General features: G+C 43.0%; 4 protein-coding genes across 5 annotated transcripts; all 4 read right to left on the bottom strand.

The window, feature by feature from the left end:
* Positions 1–217: 217 nt before the first annotated feature.
* Positions 218–5872, bottom strand: ifi35 (interferon-induced protein 35). Of its 2 annotated transcripts, XM_035614933.2 has the most exons (10): positions 5717–5761; positions 5397–5462; positions 5096–5179; positions 3710–3868; positions 3414–3530; positions 3087–3231; positions 1923–2032; positions 1652–1835; positions 1145–1251; positions 218–1041 (listed from the first exon to the last, which is right to left on the bottom strand). In XM_035614933.2, the coding sequence occupies exons 2-10, from the start codon at positions 5409–5411 to the stop codon at positions 832–834; spliced, it is 1131 nt and encodes a 376-aa protein (XP_035470826.2). In that variant the 5' UTR covers positions 5412–5462; positions 5717–5761; the 3' UTR covers positions 218–831. The 2 variants fall into 2 exon arrangements, with proteins under 2 accessions (XP_035470826.2, XP_035470825.2); XM_035614932.2 differs by lacking the exon at positions 5397–5462 and having other exon boundaries at positions 5717–5872.
* A 945-nt stretch (positions 5873–6817) lies between these two features.
* rpl27 (ribosomal protein L27) lies at positions 6818–9609 on the bottom strand. The gene is made up of 5 exons (XM_035614857.1): positions 9535–9609; positions 8917–8999; positions 8230–8399; positions 7084–7194; positions 6818–6903 (listed from the first exon to the last, which is right to left on the bottom strand). The coding sequence occupies exons 2-5, from the start codon at positions 8995–8997 to the stop codon at positions 6855–6857; spliced, it is 411 nt and encodes a 136-aa protein (XP_035470750.1). The 5' UTR covers positions 8998–8999; positions 9535–9609; the 3' UTR covers positions 6818–6854.
* Positions 9610–10596: 987 nt separating this feature from the next.
* Positions 10597–14874, bottom strand: LOC118288589 (cytosolic 5'-nucleotidase 3). The gene is made up of 9 exons (XM_035614856.2): positions 14535–14874; positions 14067–14165; positions 13879–13948; positions 13726–13772; positions 12538–12623; positions 12346–12435; positions 12095–12257; positions 11789–11989; positions 10597–11633 (listed from the first exon to the last, which is right to left on the bottom strand). The coding sequence occupies exons 1-9, from the start codon at positions 14535–14537 to the stop codon at positions 11523–11525; spliced, it is 870 nt and encodes a 289-aa protein (XP_035470749.1). The 5' UTR covers positions 14538–14874; the 3' UTR covers positions 10597–11522.
* A 300-nt stretch (positions 14875–15174) lies between these two features.
* Positions 15175–19461, bottom strand: LOC118288588 (kelch-like protein 11). The gene is made up of 2 exons (XM_035614855.2): positions 18655–19461; positions 15175–18431 (listed from the first exon to the last, which is right to left on the bottom strand). Exons 1-2 carry the CDS (start codon positions 19140–19142, stop codon positions 16847–16849), a joined length of 2073 nt encoding a protein of 690 aa, XP_035470748.1. The 5' UTR covers positions 19143–19461; the 3' UTR covers positions 15175–16846.
* Between the last annotated feature and the right edge of the window lie 270 nt (positions 19462–19731).

Below are 19731 nucleotides of genomic sequence, written 5' to 3'. Positions count from 1 at the left end.
AAGTGCCAACCACTACACCACCGTGCCGCTCCAAAAACATCTTTATTCCAGGTCCCGATCAAGTTGTCTTTTTAAATGCCAAGAACTAAAACACGCAGTTGTCGTCATCGAAGGTATCTGAGAAGTAAAATCAATTATGCAGAGACAGTTTTTAAACACGCAGATCATGTTTACATCTTCCCCTGAGCATGACGACAAAAACGAGGGCTTCAGAAGAGAAGTGGCACAAAAGGATTTTAATGAAAATGTTCTGTTGTCATTCTTTATGACGAGCCACTTGTCCTGTGAACATTCACCAGGACAGATTTGATAACTAAACCGGTTCGACTGACAAACTCGGAGGCTTTGTATGAGGCAACTATTAATATTTCCTGATTTGAAAGTCAGGACAAAGACAATTGTGCATTTACTTCAATTAATATATTCCTAAAGGTTTGTTTAGTCTTAGCCACTTTATTTGCACTGTGCCAACACAGTGTTACTGACGGCCATTTATATTTGATGTTTCATAAAGTTGTAAAGTAGTTTGGTCAAATGTTTTACATGCAGAAGGTTACAGGTTACTCAAAGAACAATAAGGTCATTGGACCAATGTAATTACACTGTTAACATTGTTATTGCTGTTAATCTATTTTTTTGATTAACTACACCGCAAACACATCATCGTTTTCATCTATCAATAAGTTTATTCAATTCCAGACTTATGGCAGCAGCTGGCAGTTTCATAAGTTCACTCTGTAATGTCCTGAACTTCCATCACCGGAGAATATATTTAAAACTTAAAAACCCGGCGTGTATCCCGTCACCGTGAGAAGCCGGTGAACCGACGGCTCACTGCTCCTTTTCCTGCGGGCGGCCGACGCTCTCGAACAGCGCCGAGGCGCGGCGACCCGGCGGGTTGTAGAGGACGGCTTCGATCTCTCCTCCGCCGTTGCTGTTTTTCTGGAAGTGGATTTCCAGCAGGTCCTGCAGCGTTTCCTGCTCCATGACCTCAGGGATCCCCGCCAGGAGCAACGTGCGAGGACACGCCGACCACTTGGTCTGGAAGGGGCGCATCAACACAGATGCACGTTTCAGTAAAAGCGTCCTTTCTCCTGGTCTTGTGTCGTCCGTCCCCCCCCCCCCCCATCGTGCAGATGCTCACCTTAAGGTTTGTGATTTTCCCGTTCAGAAAAGGAGTCACTCGCACCGTGTGCTTCTTGTTTTTCAGCTGCACTTCATGGAACTCCGTCTCCGTCAAACCTTGCGCGACTGAAACGGCAGAAAGAGAAATTCATTAGCGGGAGAGTTGGAAACTACAGCTTTGTATTTTAGTCTGGACGACCTGTGTTTGCTTCCTGATCGAGTCTGATCAGTCACAACACATTTGCCGATGGTGAATGCAAAGCCTGCTTTAACACCTGTAGCTGTTTCAGACATTAACTAAAATGTAAAATGTCCGAGAAATTGGTTTTGGGACATTTTACGGAGTGGTCGGAGTCAATGAAGCGACCGACAGCAGAGAAGACGATCTGCTTCCTGTTGACACCAGCACGCACATGCCCGGTGTACATGAATGGACATGGGGTTCTTCTAGTACGGACAGAGATTTACTTCATTTTCATTGTAAAACTAAAAGCTATTGGTGTGGATGTAGCCTCGGCCATCTCACTGTTGTCGTCCACGAATGTGAGGACCACGGTCCCGGAGTCCGGCAGGAATTCACAGCCCTCCACCTCCCCGCCTCCGTTTATCCGCCGGTGGAAGTGGATGTCCAGCTTGTTCAGCAGAGTCTCCGTGTCCATCTCGGGCAGGTCGCTGATTAACATGCGCTGAGGACAAACCTCAGAGGCGATCTGCAGGACAAGAGACGCACGGGGGGGTGAACACAGGAACAGGAACCTCACACTGGGCTCATTCGATCGCCTCTTTGTTTCCGTCACCTCCACCAGGCTGGGCAGCATCAGCCGAACCGGCCGGGCCTCCACGGTGATGTGGCAGTCGCCTTCCAGAGCCACCTGATGCGTCTTCATGGTCAGGATCCTGTTGGCCGCTAATGACAAGAGGAAAGACTGAGTTAATCAGGATTTTATAACATGGCAGAATTATCAATGCAGAGGTCTTCGTGGGATTTAAGTGTTATTTAAACCATGAGAGCCATGTGTCTGTCCGAACAGCCCATCGTCATTGAGTCTGCACCACAAAAATCTATAATACCATTTCAGATAAACAATGAGGGTTTTCTAATTTCTATATTTCAATATGAATTTAGCAAAACTAATTCCTTCAGATTGCTGCCTTAACTCTGTCATTCAGCTTCAGGGGCTGCAGGTTTCTGACCTTCATACCAACTATTAATATGTGTCAACAGTCACAAAACTACTGTAAATACAGGTGATCTGATGAACTACTATTTGTAACCAGCAAAAACATGAGTGGTAATACTGCATCGGCCTGATTATTTATATATGTATTTGTTTGTTGAAAGGAAAACTTTTCATTTGCAGAAAAACTTATTTATGTTATATATGTATGTATTTATATACGTTTTACATAAAAATACATTTTCATTCAAGTTCAATTTGTTTGGTGGTGTTTGTGTTTTCTTTTTGTTTATTCTTTTTTATATTTAAGTTTATGGTTAAACTTACATCTCTTTGACATTAGGGGTTTGATAAATATATGGCCTGATATATTTTTCATGCTCTACTGCTTATCTACCAGTTTCAGCGAGGACGAACAGACTTTTTACAGAGTTTTTACAGTTCACTGCCTTTTTCAAAGTGATGACTCCCACTCTATTTATTTTTGTGTCATGTGCCGTGTTGGCGTCGCCTACTACTGGGAGCCAAATTGTCCCTCGGGGGGGAGTCACACATCACTGAATCATAAGACTTTGACACAGTAAAGTTTGTGAAGTAAAGTGTACTCAAGGTTTTCCAGCCCAGATGCAAAAAGTTCCAGGTAAAATAACACTCTGCATTGGTACTGCAGCTCATTTCATCAGCGCCCCCTGGTGGTGAAACCTGGCCACGCAGGCTGGATGTGTTCTAGTGACTTCTAGTCACAGGTAAAACACACTCATCCGTGACTGGACACAAACTCACCGGCTTCATCCTCAAACGTAATCAGTGCCGTCCCCCCCTCCATCGGATAGACTACGCGCGAGTTCATTTCAAACTTTCGTGCGTCGCCGGCGTTTCCCGTATCCCCGGTGAAGACGACCTTCTTCTCTGGTACAGTGGTGAACACCTGGAAATCAACGGGCACAGGGGTTTAACCAGAATCCGTCACGATATCGGGCTGGAGAGGGGCGGCGTGCGTGTGTGTGTGTGTGTGAGTGTGCGTGTGTGTGTGTGTGTGTGTGTGTGTGCGTGTGTGTGTGTGTGTGCGTGTGTGTGTGTGTGTGTGTGTGCCCCGAAAGGTTAACGTACATCGGCCTCCTGTCTCAGCTGCTCGTTTTCTCCCTCCTCCTGCTTCAGGGCGACCTCCACTTTCTGTATCTCCTCCATGAGCTGGATTTCCTCCAGACTCAGCGAACTCACTGTCGCCTTGGAGACGGAAAAAAATTCAGAGAGCAATGAGGGACCGAGGAGACGCAGCAGCATGTTTAATAAGTAGTACACACATTTTTTTTAAATGAGAATAACTATTGAAAAATCATATGATATTCGCTTTTTTTTCTGATTCCCATCACTTTAAATAAATAAATAGATAAAGAGCCATGTACCTTTTCATTTTCGATGCGCTCCTTGTTGGAGCGCTGCTCCTCATCCAGGCTCTGGGCCAGTTTGACGGAGCGCTGCCTGCACTTCTGAGTCATCTCCTGGTTGTCCTTGGTGACGCTGGCCAGCTCCGTCTGGTCCACAGACAGCTGACTGCATATTTTCTATGGACACAGAAAGCAAATGTTGCGTCGATCAGCGCCGCGACTAACAACATATTTTCATAATTGATTCATAGATGAAGAAGAACGAAAATATCCGTCCGAGTTTCCCCAGAGCTGATGTCTTTGTTTTTGTCTCATCTAAATATCCAAATACTTTGCAACTGTCGACTACAGGAAAAAGAGCTAATATTTACATCAGAGAAAGTGGAAACAACTGTGTTGTTTTATTACGTAAAGAAATAGAATAACATACATATGTTACATTTGTAAAATTGGATTTCTATTTGATGAATCCATTTGGATGAACTGATATTTTTTTTGGGGGGGGGGGGGGGTTCAGGTGAAGCGGTGAGACTGAATCTATGAGTTGTGAATACTGTGATTTGTAATATTATAATGTTACAGTACAACATTAGAAGGATTGATAGTAGCTAATTTTCCTCAACAAACATTAAAAAATGAATAGCTGACGACGTCGTTTGCTTCTCTCTCCGTTTCATGCAACACACCTTCCCTGCGCATACGCCTAATGCCACCTGCTGGACAAACGAAGGAACTACAACACATTGTGTACACAGATCTGGCTCTTACATGTGCTTTTAAAAGATCTGTGTGGGTTAAATAACGTGTAACGTGAAAACTTAAAAACACTTCTCTCTCGGGCCTTTGCCTTCAGAGGGTCATATAATGTTTCACGTTTTATTGTCTGACTATATGTCATGTTATATCAGAGGTGTTCTCTTTTCTCCATGTCCTCCTTGTGTTATGTGAAAACAGAAGATGAAAAACTAATAAACACCTTAGAGTTGAACTCTCGCAACTGGCATAAATTAAACTAATGACGTTAAATGATAATCTGTCTGATATTAATCTTCCTAAATGAAGCAGTTAAAATGAATAAGAAACCACAAGGGAACACAGTTTAGTTGGTAGATATGGAAATTGTCTCCAATCATCATATGAAGATTATCCAAAGTGCAACATCTGCATTGTTTTACTTTTGTTTAGGTAAAAATATTAGTTTGTCAACATGGAAACTTCAAACATAATGTCACATCATATCAGAGGTGTTTCATATATTCTGACCTCCTTGTGTGTGTGGAAACCTCAAAAATATGCAGCAGCCCCTTTTTGCATCATAGTCAACAAAAACTTGAACGTTATTATCTTTTCTGGTACAGTGGCACACGTTACACCACTGTCAGATAAATCATGAGTGTTTAAAACCTTATAGTTGGCGATCAAGGCCTGGATTTCCTCCAACGAGTCCTTGGAGGGCGGCGGTGCTTGCTCCATCACAAGAGAGAAATCCTACAAGCACAAGGAAAAATCAAGTGAAAGTACAGTTACACTTATGCAAGAAAAATTGAAATCCAAAAGGATTGAGGAATATTGAAGTCATAATATCATATTTCATAATATAAATATAATATGAAATATGATATTATGATTCCACATTTATATTTATTTTTCAACAACGACTAAATGTCAACATGGAAAAAAACAAAACAAAATGACGTTTCCTCACCTCATCTGACAACATTGGCTAAGTATAATCTTGAACTTATTCAGAGGTTATTGCTGCTTTCTCGTACTGTCAATCAACCACAGCAATATAAGTTGACATTAACACATGACTGTTTATCAAAGAGAAACAAATATACATATAGTTCATAAACCAAACTTCAGGAACTTAAACTAAAGTCATGACAGGCTGTTATTCCTGCTTCCATACACACAAATCTCAGCAAGTCAAAACGTCCGTGTTTTACCGACAACGCTGTTAAATTTTGAATAAGAAATATCATATCATTTGTACTTTTTAAAAGCGGCTGTTGTTGAACGTACCTTCAGTCGAGTCACTGCTCTGAGCTCATTTATTCTTTCAGTTTCTTTTTCGCAGCAGCAGGAAGTCCCGAAACTGAACGTCTTACCGTTCTCCACCAGAGGGCGCTCAACGCGCATACAAGATGCTGCATTCAGGTTCATCCGGGGAATAAAAACAACGTAAGACTCGTAGAACGGAATGATTTCTAATTTCTTTTTCACACTTCAGGGGGAAATATTTTTTTTATACCAGACAATAACTTTCAATAAGATTGAAATACTTGACCATGTTATTTTGATTTAAATTTTGCGAGGTCCTTTTGGGTAAAAAAGAAAAAGAAAGACAGGAGCTGCAAAGACCATCTTTCAACAAAATTGATATATAATAATTTGTTAAATTTGTAGTAAACTTGAAGGACATGATGCTATAGTTGTGATGTAACAGTTTATTCATAGATGTAAGTTTATTACCACATGGCCACTATTTTTCATTTTAATGAATGAGTAAAATAAAATAATGCACGTTAATGTGCTTTTTCTGATTCCTGATTACACCTAACATTTTTATTTTATTCTTGTTTGATATTCTAAAGCTCAGTATGTACTGTTTTGAATTACCAACATAAATTTTTTGGGGGGGGGGGAGCATTTTACAGATAAAGATGAAAAAATGTGCAGACAGTGGGCTGCTAAAGTCTGAAGCAACAACAAAAAACATTAAAAAAAAAAAAAGGGGCAAAGAAAAAAATTAATTCAAAACATTGCATGTGGTGGCTTTTGGAAACGTTTTTAAAAATTGTACTTTTACGTAACAGTAAATGTAGTGGAGTTTAAAGTGGCATAGAATATTGAATATTAAAGTACCTTAAAACTACATGCAGGTGAAAGTGCTTGTATTAATGAGTTTGGTTACTTCCCCCCACTCCACATCCAACATGCCGTTCACGCCACAATAACAAATAGTAAAAAACTGCTAATCACTATTTAAGGTGCAACTGATCAAACATTTAACAACAATTCTTCACTAGAAACAACACTGGTGGTTGGATCTAAAATATTTCAGTTACATATTAAATGACAGAAACATTGTCATGGAAAAGGTCAAAAAGACACAACCAGGAGTCCATTTTTAAACATTTATTTGTGAAAGCGAGTGAATTTAGAATCTGAGCTTCTGGAAGAACCACTTGTTCTTGCCTGTCTTGTACCTGGAAACAGACAAAAAACAGATATCAGATCAGGACAACTTACTCCAAACACAGCAACTCTATAAAACGAACAACACTAAAACAATGCAGGGATCTGTCTCAAACACACTTGGTGCTAATAATGTTAAAGAGGAAAAGAATCCCACAAATTCAAACAGATTCCTGTGTCAGGAGACTCACCTCTCCTCGAACTTGATCTTGGCCTCCCGTCTGGCTTTGCGCTTGAGAGCAGGATCCCTGAAGACGTCCTTGTTCACAACAGTTTTGTCCAGAGGAATATCCACAGAGTATCTGAAGGGAAAAGGAGTGAAGGGATGAGAAGATGTTTAAATCCTGCGAGGACACGTTGGGCACGACTGTTTCTCCTATTATGTCCACATTCACTGTAGAAACTCTAAGTGACCTGACACTGCTCGTGGACAACAGCAGCTAGTTGAAGAGCCGCCTTTGATACACACGGTGACCAGGCAACATATTTACATCAACGTCCATCTGAAGTTCAACACTGCTCCATCCTGTGTCCAAAGAAATCCTGATACACATTTCCCAACAAAAGCATCATCCAATATATTTCAAAGTTAATTGACAAGCCAGCAAACAGCCAATCAAACATCAGAATATGACAGTAAAGCTGAAGTTGCTTCCTACATTGGCTACAAATAACTGCTCTAAATTGTGATCACTATGACTTTCACTGACCGACAACACCTCCTCTGAAGGAAATTCAAAAATCTATTGTGTTTTTATTGTTGTACAGTTTCTCCAGGTAAAATGATTAGAAACAACAAAACGTTCCCAGTTTCCACTTGCAGGTTGGTTGAAGTCAAACTAAAAATATAACATTAAATCAATAAAACTAATTTCAACTTGGGAGACATCTTTTGCTCTTTGTTTGGTATAGTGTAGTATTTATATTCTACCGACATTGGCATTTGCTGCTGTCGTGGAAAAACTTATCAGAGATGAGAATCTGATCAGTAGCAAGTTCAAAACACACGATAACCAAACAGAAGCATAATTTAAGAACTAAACCAAGGTGTGTCCATCCAGTGCAATGGCTCAGCTTGCTGGAGTGTTTATAATAAGTTTCTGGAGGAATACCAGCGCTAATTCTTTGATGGTTTTGGTCTTAGTCGGGTATTGTTGACTAGCAAAATACAGGCTACTGCCCAACTTATGTTTGAAGCTCCTCTACGAACATTTCTTGGTGAAATGTAGAATCAAACTTCTGCGAGACACCACATGGGCACTACTCACACCAAGAACATAAACTATCCACCACCGCGGTGAAGCATCTCACCGCAGAAGGATCGTCAACACACTGACCTGGTGGGCATGAGGTGGTTGTAGTTGAACACCTTGACGAAGGCCTTGATCTTGGACCTCTTGGCGATCTTCTTCTTGCCCATGGTGGTGGTCACCTTACGGGGATAGCGGTCGATGCCTGCGACCAGAGCGTGGCTGTAAGGCCGGTCGGTGGTGCCGTCGTCAATGTTCTGCAAGGAGACGTTGACAAAAAGGGCCGTTAAAAAAAAGAAAAAAATGTGTAGGTGCCGACAATAGTGGAAAATAAGCTGTGGAAATGTGGTATGAAAAAGTCTTGTATTTAAAAACACAGATGTTTGACGGACATGAGTGTTAAACTATGGTTTGTTGTAGCCACAACGTTGTTGAGCTTTGCGAGTGTTTTCAGTCTTTATAAGGATTTTTTTCCAGATGGTCAGCACTATAAATTTCTCATTTTAACTCGTTTTTGTGGCACATTTTGCAGCCAGGCAAACATATATATTCATGATTAGTGGAAAAAAGAGTTCATAGCAGCATTTTAAGTCTGATACGAGTTAAAAACCTGCAAGTTACAAATGTGGATTTTACAGACACCCTTTCATTAGCTGCTGACAATGATGTGCAAGATCACCAGGCAGTGAATGACCAACATGTATTGGAAGATTCTAGCACGTTGAGCAGAAGATGCCCTCTCTCCATCCCTCCACCAGACCAGAGCCCTCTTACCTTGACGATGACAGCTTTGCGCCCGGCGTAGCGTCCTGCCAGGACCATCACCACCTTCCCAGGCTTCATAAACTTGCCCATGTCTGCCACAGAGAAAGTTCGGTTACACTCGGCGGCACCAAAACCAAGAGACAACACTTCACATGCAACATGAATGATGCGAACCAGCACAAAGTCTGACCCTTAAAACGCTTGATTTCTCTCAAGGGGTTTGGTGCGAGGGTTACTGCTCGGCTAGGTTAGCATTAGCATCCAGTTTAGACTCGTCTTCCGGGGCTTTAACAGTTTACTTCAAGGAAATAGTTCACGAAATAGTTCACACAATCGGAGTCGTCCTAGCAACAAGTGCGCAGTCTGGATATTTAACACGAGCCACGTTAAAACAAGGCGCTTCACGTGAAAACTGAGGCGGCCATGTTGGAATGAGGGCTACGGAGACGAAGCGCCGCGATGATAATAATAATAGATTTTTATCACAGCCGAGTGAAAAACATATGAAAATATTAATGGCATCTGAGCGACAGGATCGATCAAAATTAGTGTGGCGCGATAAAAATTATGAATGTGGCCAGATTTGGAGCGATGGTTGAAGATTGTTTGCAGGGAAGTTTCACTCACTGATGCTGTTCTACGGCCGCCGCTACCAGGAAAGGAAGTCCGGAAGGTTGTTCTGAACTTTGACCCACTCCGATCTACACGTCACTTCCGGAGAAAATTATTTTTCCATTTTTTATTTTCTATTTCTTTAAATTGTCGTCAGCAATATAATAATGATATGGTTATAATAGTAATTATATTCATATTATTATTATTATTATTATAATACTAAAAATAATATTTTGGGGTTGGTTTTATTTGCGTGAAATATTTAAATACACAAATAATATTACTATGATATACAAATAATATAATAAATAAAAATGATGTACTCATCATTACTTGCACCTTCTTTCCACATCAGTTGACAGTGCAATATAAAAAAATTTAAATGTGCCACTGCACTTTGTTTGTTTGTATATTATGTACAATTGCCAGTACTTTTTATACATCTTATTTTTGCCTATTCTTTTGAATTTTTTTGCTGTGGTACATTTTAGCACATTTCCCCATTGTAGGATCAACGAAGTTATCTTATCCTAAATAGGGATGAAATTAAATAATTTAAAAATTATAGGTGCATGTGGTACATAAGAGAAATCATATAATAAGCAGAATTTAGTGCCACAGATGAGTGCGGAGGACGAAGGTGAAAATCAAATAATTGTAAATCAAATCATCAGAAATATTATAAGTTTGTTTGCACCAATGACATATGCTTAAAAAAGGGGAATACCCGCAGAAACTGTATCAAATGTCCCGGTAAGTTCTTGTTTATGCCTTGTTGCTCTCGACTGTTTTATGAAAGACCCCACACCATGATCTTCTACACTGTGAAAGTTTCTGTTCTCACAGCATTTATTGTCACTCAGTCTGCTACTCCGGTTTGGAAGCTGATTAACCAAAGAGAGGGAAACAGGAAGCTAATGAGTTTCACTAATTTTGCGTATGTACTGTACGTTTCTGCAGTTTGTATAAAATAGCAGAACACGAAGGCTGTATGTTGTAGTGTGTTTGTACCTGTAAATCAGTTTTTCAGATTTTAATCTAGTGGCATGTATTTAAAGAAACATGAAGCTCAGAAACAGATTAAACAGAACTTTACTTTTGACAAGTTACAGCATTTGAAAAGGAAAACGATTTCGGACAAAACCATGAACGACCTGATGTACGTGATTATTGTGATCTGAACTCTCAAGATGAAAAGCTTTTTAAAACGTTTTATTGGAGTGCAAAATGTGACAGACATTGTTGACAGTCATACAGTTAAAAGGTGAAATCATGTGAAACCCCCCAAAAATAATCTAAAAAAGTTTTATTGAGGTAGCAGTTAGTTCTTACTAACATAATTAGTGGACGTGGTATTAAAGATCTGGATGTTTCTGCTCACTTGTTTATTTTGCTGTCTTAGTGCACCACTTACTAGCACTGTGGTGGTATATAAGAGAAAACTAAAGTTTTAATGAAAAACACAACCCTGTATTATATGCTTGACAATATGGCCAGAAGCTAGAAGACCTGACTGAGACAAAGCATGAAATATAATTTCATGTAATATTACAACTTAGCTGGAAAAGAGGTTTATTGTAAGCGGCTGGAAAACAGTTTCAAACCAGATTTTTTTTTCATTTCCCTTTATCATTGTATCCTGTATGAAAACCAGAACTGTCTGCCCTAACCATTTGTCCCTCAACAAGTAGAAAATACCACCCATCACATGCACACACAACATGCTGCACAGTAGTGCAGCATTTAACCATAAACAGGAGAGGAAGGTTGGTGGACTAGAATAGAATATGGAGGGACGACGTGGTGTTTGTGGGCTATGACAACTGGACAAGCTATTTGTGGTATCCCACACTCGTTCACAGAAGTGTGTAGCTTTTAGTAAAAATAGAAAATAATACTCATTAAACAATATTAGTTAGTTGTCAATAACAGCTGGAGATGGGCTCTTTCGTCTTATGGCACCAGAGGGCCCAATGGCCAGTGGACAATCGATCCTCACTTCACTTGTTGCCAGTGAGGTAGAGCAGTACAGCGTTAGGGACTTCCAGGGTCTCATCTTTTACCAGCACAATGTCATATGAGTCCAAGTATGACTGCTTCCTCTCCTCCACCTGAAAAAAACAAAACAAACAATATCAGACCATGGTAACAGTTTCAAGTCAGCTGTTTGAGGGACAATCTGAACAAATTTTCTCTGACCTTCATCTGGCAGATACAAAATATATCAAGTAATTTTGAGAATGTGTGGGTGTGATTTTTTATTTACCTTGTCATTGAGGAACCCGATCTTGAGGATGTTCTCCATGTCCTGCACCCCGTCAGCCATGGTCAGATCTCCCAGAGAGTCGCCCATCAGTAATACGTTAGGCCGCGTCCGCAGCTCCTGGAAGTGGCCGGTGTTGAGCAGCGCTCCTTCCCTCTTATTATAAATGTGGATCAGCTCTCCTTTGAAGCCTCTCAATACGCCCTGTGGAGGCAAACAAAGACATGGCTCCATCAAATCACAAGCCTCATCCCTGCAATGTGTGTGGGGGTCAGATTGTTTGTGTGTTTTTGTGGTGTTACTACTCACACACTCGTCAAAGTCCATGTAGTTGGAGAAGACTTTGACGTTGGGGTGGAAGACCCCGGCCTGGCGGATCACCTCCTCCAGGATGTCTCCGATTCCAGCAGAGAAGACGAGCAGAGGGATGCTGTGCTCAGACAGGTGATCAAAGAAGAGCTGGAAGCCCTCCCTGTTAAAACATCAAGTTATTATCACAGTTCAAGTGGCCATCATTTTTTTTCATTAAAAAAGGATTAAGCGGATGCAGGAGTTCTGACCTCAGCATGGCATCAGACTCTCGTACCACCACGGCCAGCAGGTCTTTCCTGATCTCCTGCTTTACCAGTATTTCATGGGCTTTTGTCCACCTGTCGCAAATGAAAGGTGTTTATTTAAACACCTGAATATGCAGAGTATCATTTTATTTATTTATTTTTAAAAAAATTGCAACAGTTGTATTCCACACTCACCACTCCACCATTAGGGGCAATTTCTCCTCTATTGACCGCGAGGAGTCAATCTCTATGGGGTAGTATGTGTTGAGCAGCTCCTTCAGCTTCAGGAGACAGAGACAGGGAGAATAAGAGATTTGTTAAAAGACATTCGAAAAGATGGACAGATATCAAAAAGAGAAATAATCTGTTGTTGAAAGTTTCTTGTCATATTATATCACAAGGATTCAGGGAGAAACCAGTAGGCTACAGTTCATTTTGTTTGTGTATATAATAGTTTTGTGGTTCAGACAATCTCATAAAAATCTGTGGAAAAATGTTTTAACCATAAAATACAAAACGAATAATTAAGACAAAGAGGGCTATAATAAGGAAACATTAAATATTTGAATTGCTAAAGAGGTGCACTGATTTGGTTTGTATCTCCTACAACTGAGTGAATGAATAAACCAATTTACAAATGTATGATAAGTGAGACATTTTCATGACCTGTATCTGTGTTTTACAACTTAATATCTCAATACTTTAGAAAAAACATTAACTAGGGTTCAGTTGTAAGCACATAAAAGTGAAAATAATATAATAATTGTATTTATGTAATAGTTTACAGAAAAAAGAATAAAAAATAGTTTAGTAAACGCCTAGGAGGCGGGACTGTTTAAATCCCATACGATTTTTAAATGAAACATGACCTACTCCAATTGTCAATTGAAAAAAAAATGATATTCTTTTATGTTCTATTATATTGGCTGTTCGGTTTATGTATGAAACTGCTAGTTAATGCACAGTTATCTTCTAATGTCACTATAATGTTTTGTGCAAGTTTAATAATCTCACCTCACCTCTGTCTGAAAGAAAAACTCTGGACTCTGTTTAATCTAAATCAAACCAAAAATCCCGGCACATTTGCACCTTCATGTTACCATGTTCCTCTGCACATTACTGGTAGCTGATTACTACTGAACTATTTCCACTATTAATATTCATGTAAATTCTTTATATTCATTATTCTTATTCTCTATATTTCATATTTTTTACATTTGTTGCTGTACATATTGTATATATTTTGTGTGCTGTGTGAAACGTGCTGCTTTTACACTGGAATTTCCCAGCTTGGGATAAATAAAGTACCTATCTATCAACGCCACTGTCCTAACCAAAGCATACTCTAATCTGCTTTTGCACATAGGCATCTTTCTTTCTTACCCTTTCTTTGCAGTCACTGGAGATGAGTTTGCTGTTGTCAAGAATATCTGCAAATAAAACACACACACACACACACACACACACACAAATCAAAGATTATACCCAACCCAGCCTTTATTTGCAATGACCCCCCCCCCCCCCAACTGCACTTACTGTGACACGTAGGGCACCTTTTGCCATTGTATGCAAACCTTGTTAGGGTCATGTCAAAATCTGAGATCACCTGAAGAAGAAGAAGAAAAAGTATATGAACATAATCCTTTAATAGATGTTTTCTCCCCGTATGGGCTGTGTGTAATGAGAGCTGTCGTGTGATCAGGGCGTGGCGCGGTGCACTGTACCTGCACAGTGTTGGATCCTGCCTTCACCATGGACTCGAGGATCTCCTGCACCCGCTGAGGGTCCCGCATGTGCACCGAGGGGTTGGACAGCTCCGGGATCTTTGCGGGGAACGTGTGTGCCATTGACCGATGAGAACGGGAGAAAGACAACGTGTCACATTGTTTATTTACGCGTCGAGATAACTGATCAGACACATGCGCCAGCACCAGATATAAGAAACACGCTATTTAAGCGTTGTAGCTTCACTTCCTGCTTACGAAACACGTCCAAGAGCCAAAAAACACTCACTCGACACTTATGGTTATGATAATTTATTGGTATTATAATGTGCTCACACTGAACAGCGAGCTAACAAAGAGAAACCAGTTAGCTAACCGCACTATAGGTACTAAACCCAGTTTAGCTAGCTAGTGAACATGCGTTTTCTTTGTAGTTCAGAAATCGAAACTTTGCACAAATAACATTACCATTTTCTTGAGATGTGTTGCCGGTTACGTAAAAGTTAGTTTGACAATGAGGTGTCTAGTCTTCGCTGATGTGTGATCTTTGCATCATCTGTTAGCCAGAGCAGGACGGTTCTGCCGCCTTCCGGTTCACTCGTGTCGGGATTTTCCCAAATTCACACATCGACGGGCAAACAAAAGCGGTAAATAGTCCTTGAAACCGAGTTCACTAGTTTGTATACGGACCTGTCTTCATGTTTTATGAAAAACAAAAAAAACACGTTGGTGTTGCGTGTTCTAGTCTGGACTAAAGCATCAGAAGGAGCGACTGTTTTTTTTCTTCTTCTGGATGTTTGACATTTACGAGCCCACGAGGAGCACTTGAAGGCAACACAACTTCTTGCATAACATGAAGTGGGACGGGTGTGTACTCTTCCCCCCGAGGCAGAGCCACGGATACAAGGTTCCTACTTGTATGTCTCCCTTCTCCGGGGAGCTTCTCTGCGGGACCATTAAATAATATGATATGGGAAGGATCACAGGCTCAGGCTCATCTATAAATTACAAATGGATCGAGCTTTTAAAAAAAAAATTTAAAAAATGAAACGGTGGGACTAAATAATTTAACTGTTTTAGTAAAGTCATACAAAGCAACAACACACTGTATGTTAAACCAGTTGTCTAACAAAACATCTTTAATTGCAAGTGATGACATTAGCATTAGTTACATCCAATATTGAGGACACAATGTCAGACTATCACATGCAAAGTCAATCAATTAGCTTAGACCACTTGATAGTTGCAGTGCTGCTCTTTGTTGGTCATAACGTGGGAAATGAATATCATTTCTGTGCTCCGTAACCTTCAGGCGCTGCACGGGCAGTTGGACATTTCTGAATGTCAAGTCATAACAACACATTCATATAACAATCCCTTTTGTTTTGACTTGTAAATCTGATTCTTGTTTTTTAAGTCTCTGTTCGTTGGCAGGTGACGGGAGACCACAGAACACATACATCGACATATACGCACCCGGCTGCAATTGAAGTACAAGAACACAAGGTTTTACAAGACATTTAATGTGGGGGAAACAAATTCTGCAAATAATGATAACATTTTCTTTCTCTTTTCTTTTCTTTAAAGATCATAACTTACTGGCTGTAAGCTGGTTAAAACAAAGCATTCCCAAAATACAATCACCTTGTCCGATATGAAACAAGCTAAGAGCCAAAGTGCTGGGGGCGACTTAAATCCCTATTTATCTGTAAGACTTTAAAAACAATTAAATGTCACAAAGTGCAGTTCAAGAGAAGCGTTTGCCGTTCTTTGCAGATACCCTGCAAAAACACACACACACACTCACGCATTTACACACCTTCCACGAACCGTTCTCGTATGAATGAGAACACACATCGATTAACAAACTCCCAAAGTGCAAAAGAAAGGAACGATCAAGCCCGTTGCTAAGGATTGGTGCTAAATGCAGAGCCCGGATCAAAGGAATGGTTTCATTACATCTTCTTACATCTTTTTGGACGTTAACAGTTCTCGTGTCCTTTCACCTCTTCAGACAACCCAGAGAAACATTGTGTAGTTTTCAAGTTACAAGAGGAGCAACACAAACGACAGAACTATACTCTGCACAACTGTTGAAGAGGAACTGACATCTAAAAGCAAACTAGTCTACAGGCCTTTTTAAGATTTACAGCCTCCCGGAAATAATCAATTTGTGTTTAGTTGTTGAGGCTGCACAGCAACAAGCTGAGTCATTCTAACAGAGCAACTATGAAATAAGTAAGACCGATGTTTCACGAACAGATTGTCACAGTGGCACAGTGGAATGAGAGACTTCATTAAGCAAGTTAGACTGAATGCGGGAATGAAGTTATTATTAGTCATGTCACATTAGTCTTCCGAGTACAGGGCATACAATAGAGGAATGTAAAATATCCATAGAAATGTTTTACATATACAGCTTTTTTACTATTAAACAGCATCCGTACCAACAAACTTGACAAAAAGGATATTCAGTTGTTGGCTGTTATATAACACTCTTATTCACATGTTTACATCCACCGTGTCCCTCCTCGCAGACCACCAGCTGGTCAGCACATGTCTGCCCACACATTCCATGGCTTTCTGAAAAAAACGAGCCATTCACACAACACAGTACGAGAGCTGATGGGACAGATTTCTGTTTGATGAAATGCAGAATGACAGCGTTGTCCTGTACATGGGGGTCGACGACGACAGCGGCGGTTGCGAGGGAATGGTTTCGCAGTATGTCTTCGGAGGGGGAACCGCGAAGTTCTTGGATGGAGCGGACGTCCACATGCTCAACACTCAATCTGCGACTGGAGCTGCCGGCGCAGGGTGAGGGTGCGCCGGTGGAGCTGCTGCATCTGCTGCATGCGATCTCGCTGGCGGGCCAAGTTCTGGGGCATGGGGTAGCGCTGGCATCCGTACAGGAAGCGATAGGGGACGCGGACGTGGCAGGCGGTGGCCCGGCAACGAGGCTGGGGCATGGGCGGCAGCAGCATCCAGCGCTTCCTTTCCGCACAGTAGCGGTAGGCCTCCTTGCGGTACTGCTTGTCCACGTCGTCGCTGTTCTTCCAGCCGCCGATGATGAAGACGTCTTCGTCGAAGTGGCAGATGGCGGCGCCCTCGATGCTGGTGACCTCTGGTGGCAGGCTCTCCAGGATCTCATCAGAGATGCGCACGCTGATCTTTTGCTTGGCAACCTCCTCCCGCTCTGTGTAGCTCTTGGGGCAGCAGGAGGCCGTGTGGTAGAAGTTAGTCGAGGCGACGGCCATCTGGAAGATGCAGTAGTTGTCAATAAGGGGCAGAGAGTCAACATCCTGCCACTGGCGGCTCTCAGTGTCATAACGAGTGGTCACCGTCTTCAGACCGTCGTCATTGTCTGTGTCGACAGGCGTGCGTGCCGTGACGTACACGTAGCGGTCCTCCACGCTCACTGCCTTCACATCCCGTAGGATTTTGGGGGCAGATTCCAGATTGTGCCACTTGTCTTGCTCGGGCTCGTACACACTGACGTCTTTGAAACCTGGACTGAAGTTCCCATGGCCACCGATGCTGTACAGGATATCCTTGATGCAGGTGAGGCCGAAGGAATGCTTGCGTGTGGTCAAGTTGCTCACCTGCTCCCAGGTGTTGCGGTTAGGATTGTAACGCTCCACCGTTTTAGCAAAGCCCGGCTCCATGGAACCGGCGACGTAGACGTGGGACTCTGTGGCCGCGATGGCGTGGCCGTCCAAGTGGTTGTGGATGTGCGGCAGGTTGACCCAGCGGTCCTCGTAAATGAAGTAGCCGACACACTCGCTCAAGTAGTCCCCCCCTTCTGACACTCCGCCGACCACCATGATGACGTCCATGTTCTGGCCAAAGCGAGGCTGAAAGGAGGCCATGTGGGACGACCAGAGCTCCATGTCAGTTGACTTGAGGTTTTCAAAACGAATGGCGTGGCCCTCCACGGCCTCCGACACCAGCCGGAGACAGGCCTCGTTGGCGGCCACCAGGGCCTCGTTTTTCACCACCCTGGTCAGGTAGGTGGGCTTGATTTGGGGCAAACGCAGGAGACGGAACAGCTCCTCGAAGTAGCGGCTCCGCTCCTCGGGGTTCTTCTGCACCCACTTCACCACCGCCTCGAACAGCACCTCCTCCGAGTCCACCGTGATCTCCGCGTCGGACAGCCAGTCGCGCACCAGGTGGAAGGGCAGCGTGTAGAACTCCTCGTCCTGGATGACCTTGTGGAAGTTGCGGCGGATCATGTCTGCGGCCCGCAGGGCCAGCTGGTCCAGGGTGTACATGTGTGCCAGACTGTGCACGGCCACGCAGTTGGTCAAGCTCAGCTTCTTCTTCAGGAACTCGCCGCAGAAATCCTTCAGCTGCAGCAGGAGGAACCTAACATGGAGACAACGGCGAGGAAATCAGTATACAGTGTCAGAGACAATCAACAGTTCCTGCTAACTTGCAAATACTATTGTGTTTTGACCGGTGAGGCCAGGGCACACAGAGCATCTAAACACAACACAGAGCAGCCACCGAAGGCCTCATGCTTCACCTATGACACCTGTCTGCCTGTGTCACACCCGCAGACAGCGAGGTGACTGCGAGCAGATCGTACCTGTCGGCCAGCTCCAGCACCTCGTGCACATTGCAGGTGCTGACGCGTATTTCGCCGGTGTACATGTACTGGATGACGCTCTCCACGGTCTCCGCGTCCGGCCCCAGCTCCGAGCTCCACTCCTTCATCTCCACCCGTCCGGTCAGCGACTCGGAGAACTGGCCCCCCAGCAGCGGGGTGAAGTAGTCGGTGGCCGCCGCCAGCACGGAGCGGTGCGCGGAGAACTCGCAGCTCTGCACGCTGCCGCTGGCCGCGCCGCTGCTGAACGCCAGCGTCACGTCGCAGAACAAGCCCTGCTTCCGCTGCTCGTTCTGCCGCCGCGACAGCTCCGAGCAGTGCGACGACGAGGTGAAGTCCTCGGTCTCTTCCGCGTCCCCGTCGCCGGCGAGGGCGCTGGGTGTGACGGTCCCGCTGCCGCCGCTGCCGCCGCCGCCGCTGCTGCTGCTGCTCCTGGAGGAGTCCTCCGGGTTGGGGGCCGCCGCTGCCATTCCGCTGCCAGCGTCGGGAGGGAGGGAGGGCGCGGTGATGGGCGACGAAGTGCGCTAGTGGATGAAAGGAGGCGACATACGCAGCTCCACACACATTTGAGTCAAAACAGAGCGCGGCCGTGAAGTGCGTTTCTTATCGGGAGTGTCCCCATCCGCGGACTTAAAGGGGAACACACGTGATGTCAGATTTAACGCACCAGTTAGCACATGAGAAACAACATGTACATCATAAAAACTTTATAAAATTATGAAAAATATCTAAAGTATTATTTATACACTGGTTACCATTCACAGACAGGCTTACAGACGCGTATTTGGCGACAGTAACGAAAACGGTAGGAAAAACTACGAATGAGAAGCTAGCTTCAGCTCGGTAAACACAGACAGAGTGACTGACATGCGCAGTAGGTGGGAGGCGACGGTGACGTCGGCCTCCTGAGCGCTGATCTCCGATCGTGAGGATCTGGTACCAACATCATCATCATCATCATCATCATAATAATAATAATAATAATAATAATAATAATAATAATAATATATTTTATTTATAGAGCACTTTTGATTGCTAAAAGCAATTTCAAAGTGCCAC

This window comes from Scophthalmus maximus, chromosome 17 (assembly GCF_022379125.1).
Source record: "Scophthalmus maximus strain ysfricsl-2021 chromosome 17, ASM2237912v1, whole genome shotgun sequence".
Classification (NCBI taxonomy): domain Eukaryota; kingdom Metazoa; phylum Chordata; class Actinopteri; order Pleuronectiformes; family Scophthalmidae; genus Scophthalmus; species Scophthalmus maximus.
Note: the sequence above shows the minus strand (reverse complement) of the source record. Positions and strands in the feature narration are given on the sequence as shown.

Excerpts from the sequence above, each read along its gene's own strand:
- ifi35 (XM_035614932.2), bottom strand. The coding sequence starts at position 5,857 with ATGAACCTGAATGCAGCATCTTGTATGCGCGTTGAGCGCCCTCTGGTG. Across the intron at positions 3,869-5,095 it reads CCTTGATCGCCAACTATAAG|AAAATATGCAGTCAGCTGTC; the intron begins GTTTTAAACACT and ends CTGTGTCCATAG. Across the intron at positions 1,252-1,651 it reads CACATTCGTGGACGACAACA|TCGCGCAAGGTTTGACGGAG; the intron begins GTGAGATGGCCG and ends CTGCCGTTTCAG.
- rpl27 (XM_035614857.1), bottom strand. The coding sequence starts at position 8,997 with ATGGGCAAGTTTATGAAGCCTGGGAAGGTGGTGATGGTCCTGGCAGGA. Across the intron at positions 8,400-8,916 it reads GCAAAGCTGTCATCGTCAAG|AACATTGACGACGGCACCAC; the intron begins GTAAGAGGGCTC and ends GTCTCCTTGCAG. Across the intron at positions 6,904-7,083 it reads AAGATCAAGTTCGAGGAGAG|GTACAAGACAGGCAAGAACA; the intron begins GTGAGTCTCCTG and ends GTCTGTTTCCAG.
- LOC118288588 (XM_035614855.2), bottom strand. The coding sequence starts at position 19,142 with ATGGCAGCGGCGGCCCCCAACCCGGAGGACTCCTCCAGGAGCAGCAGC. Across the intron at positions 18,432-18,654 it reads GTGCTGGAGCTGGCCGACAG|GTTCCTCCTGCTGCAGCTGA; the intron begins GTACGATCTGCT and ends TCTCCATGTTAG.
- LOC118288589 (XM_035614856.2), bottom strand. Across the intron at positions 12,624-13,725 it reads CCAGTGACTGCAAAGAAAGG|CTGAAGGAGCTGCTCAACAC; the intron begins GTAAGAAAGAAA and ends TGTCTCCTGAAG. Across the intron at positions 12,258-12,345 it reads GAGTCTGATGCCATGCTGAG|GGAGGGCTTCCAGCTCTTCT; the intron begins GTCAGAACTCCT and ends ATGTTTTAACAG.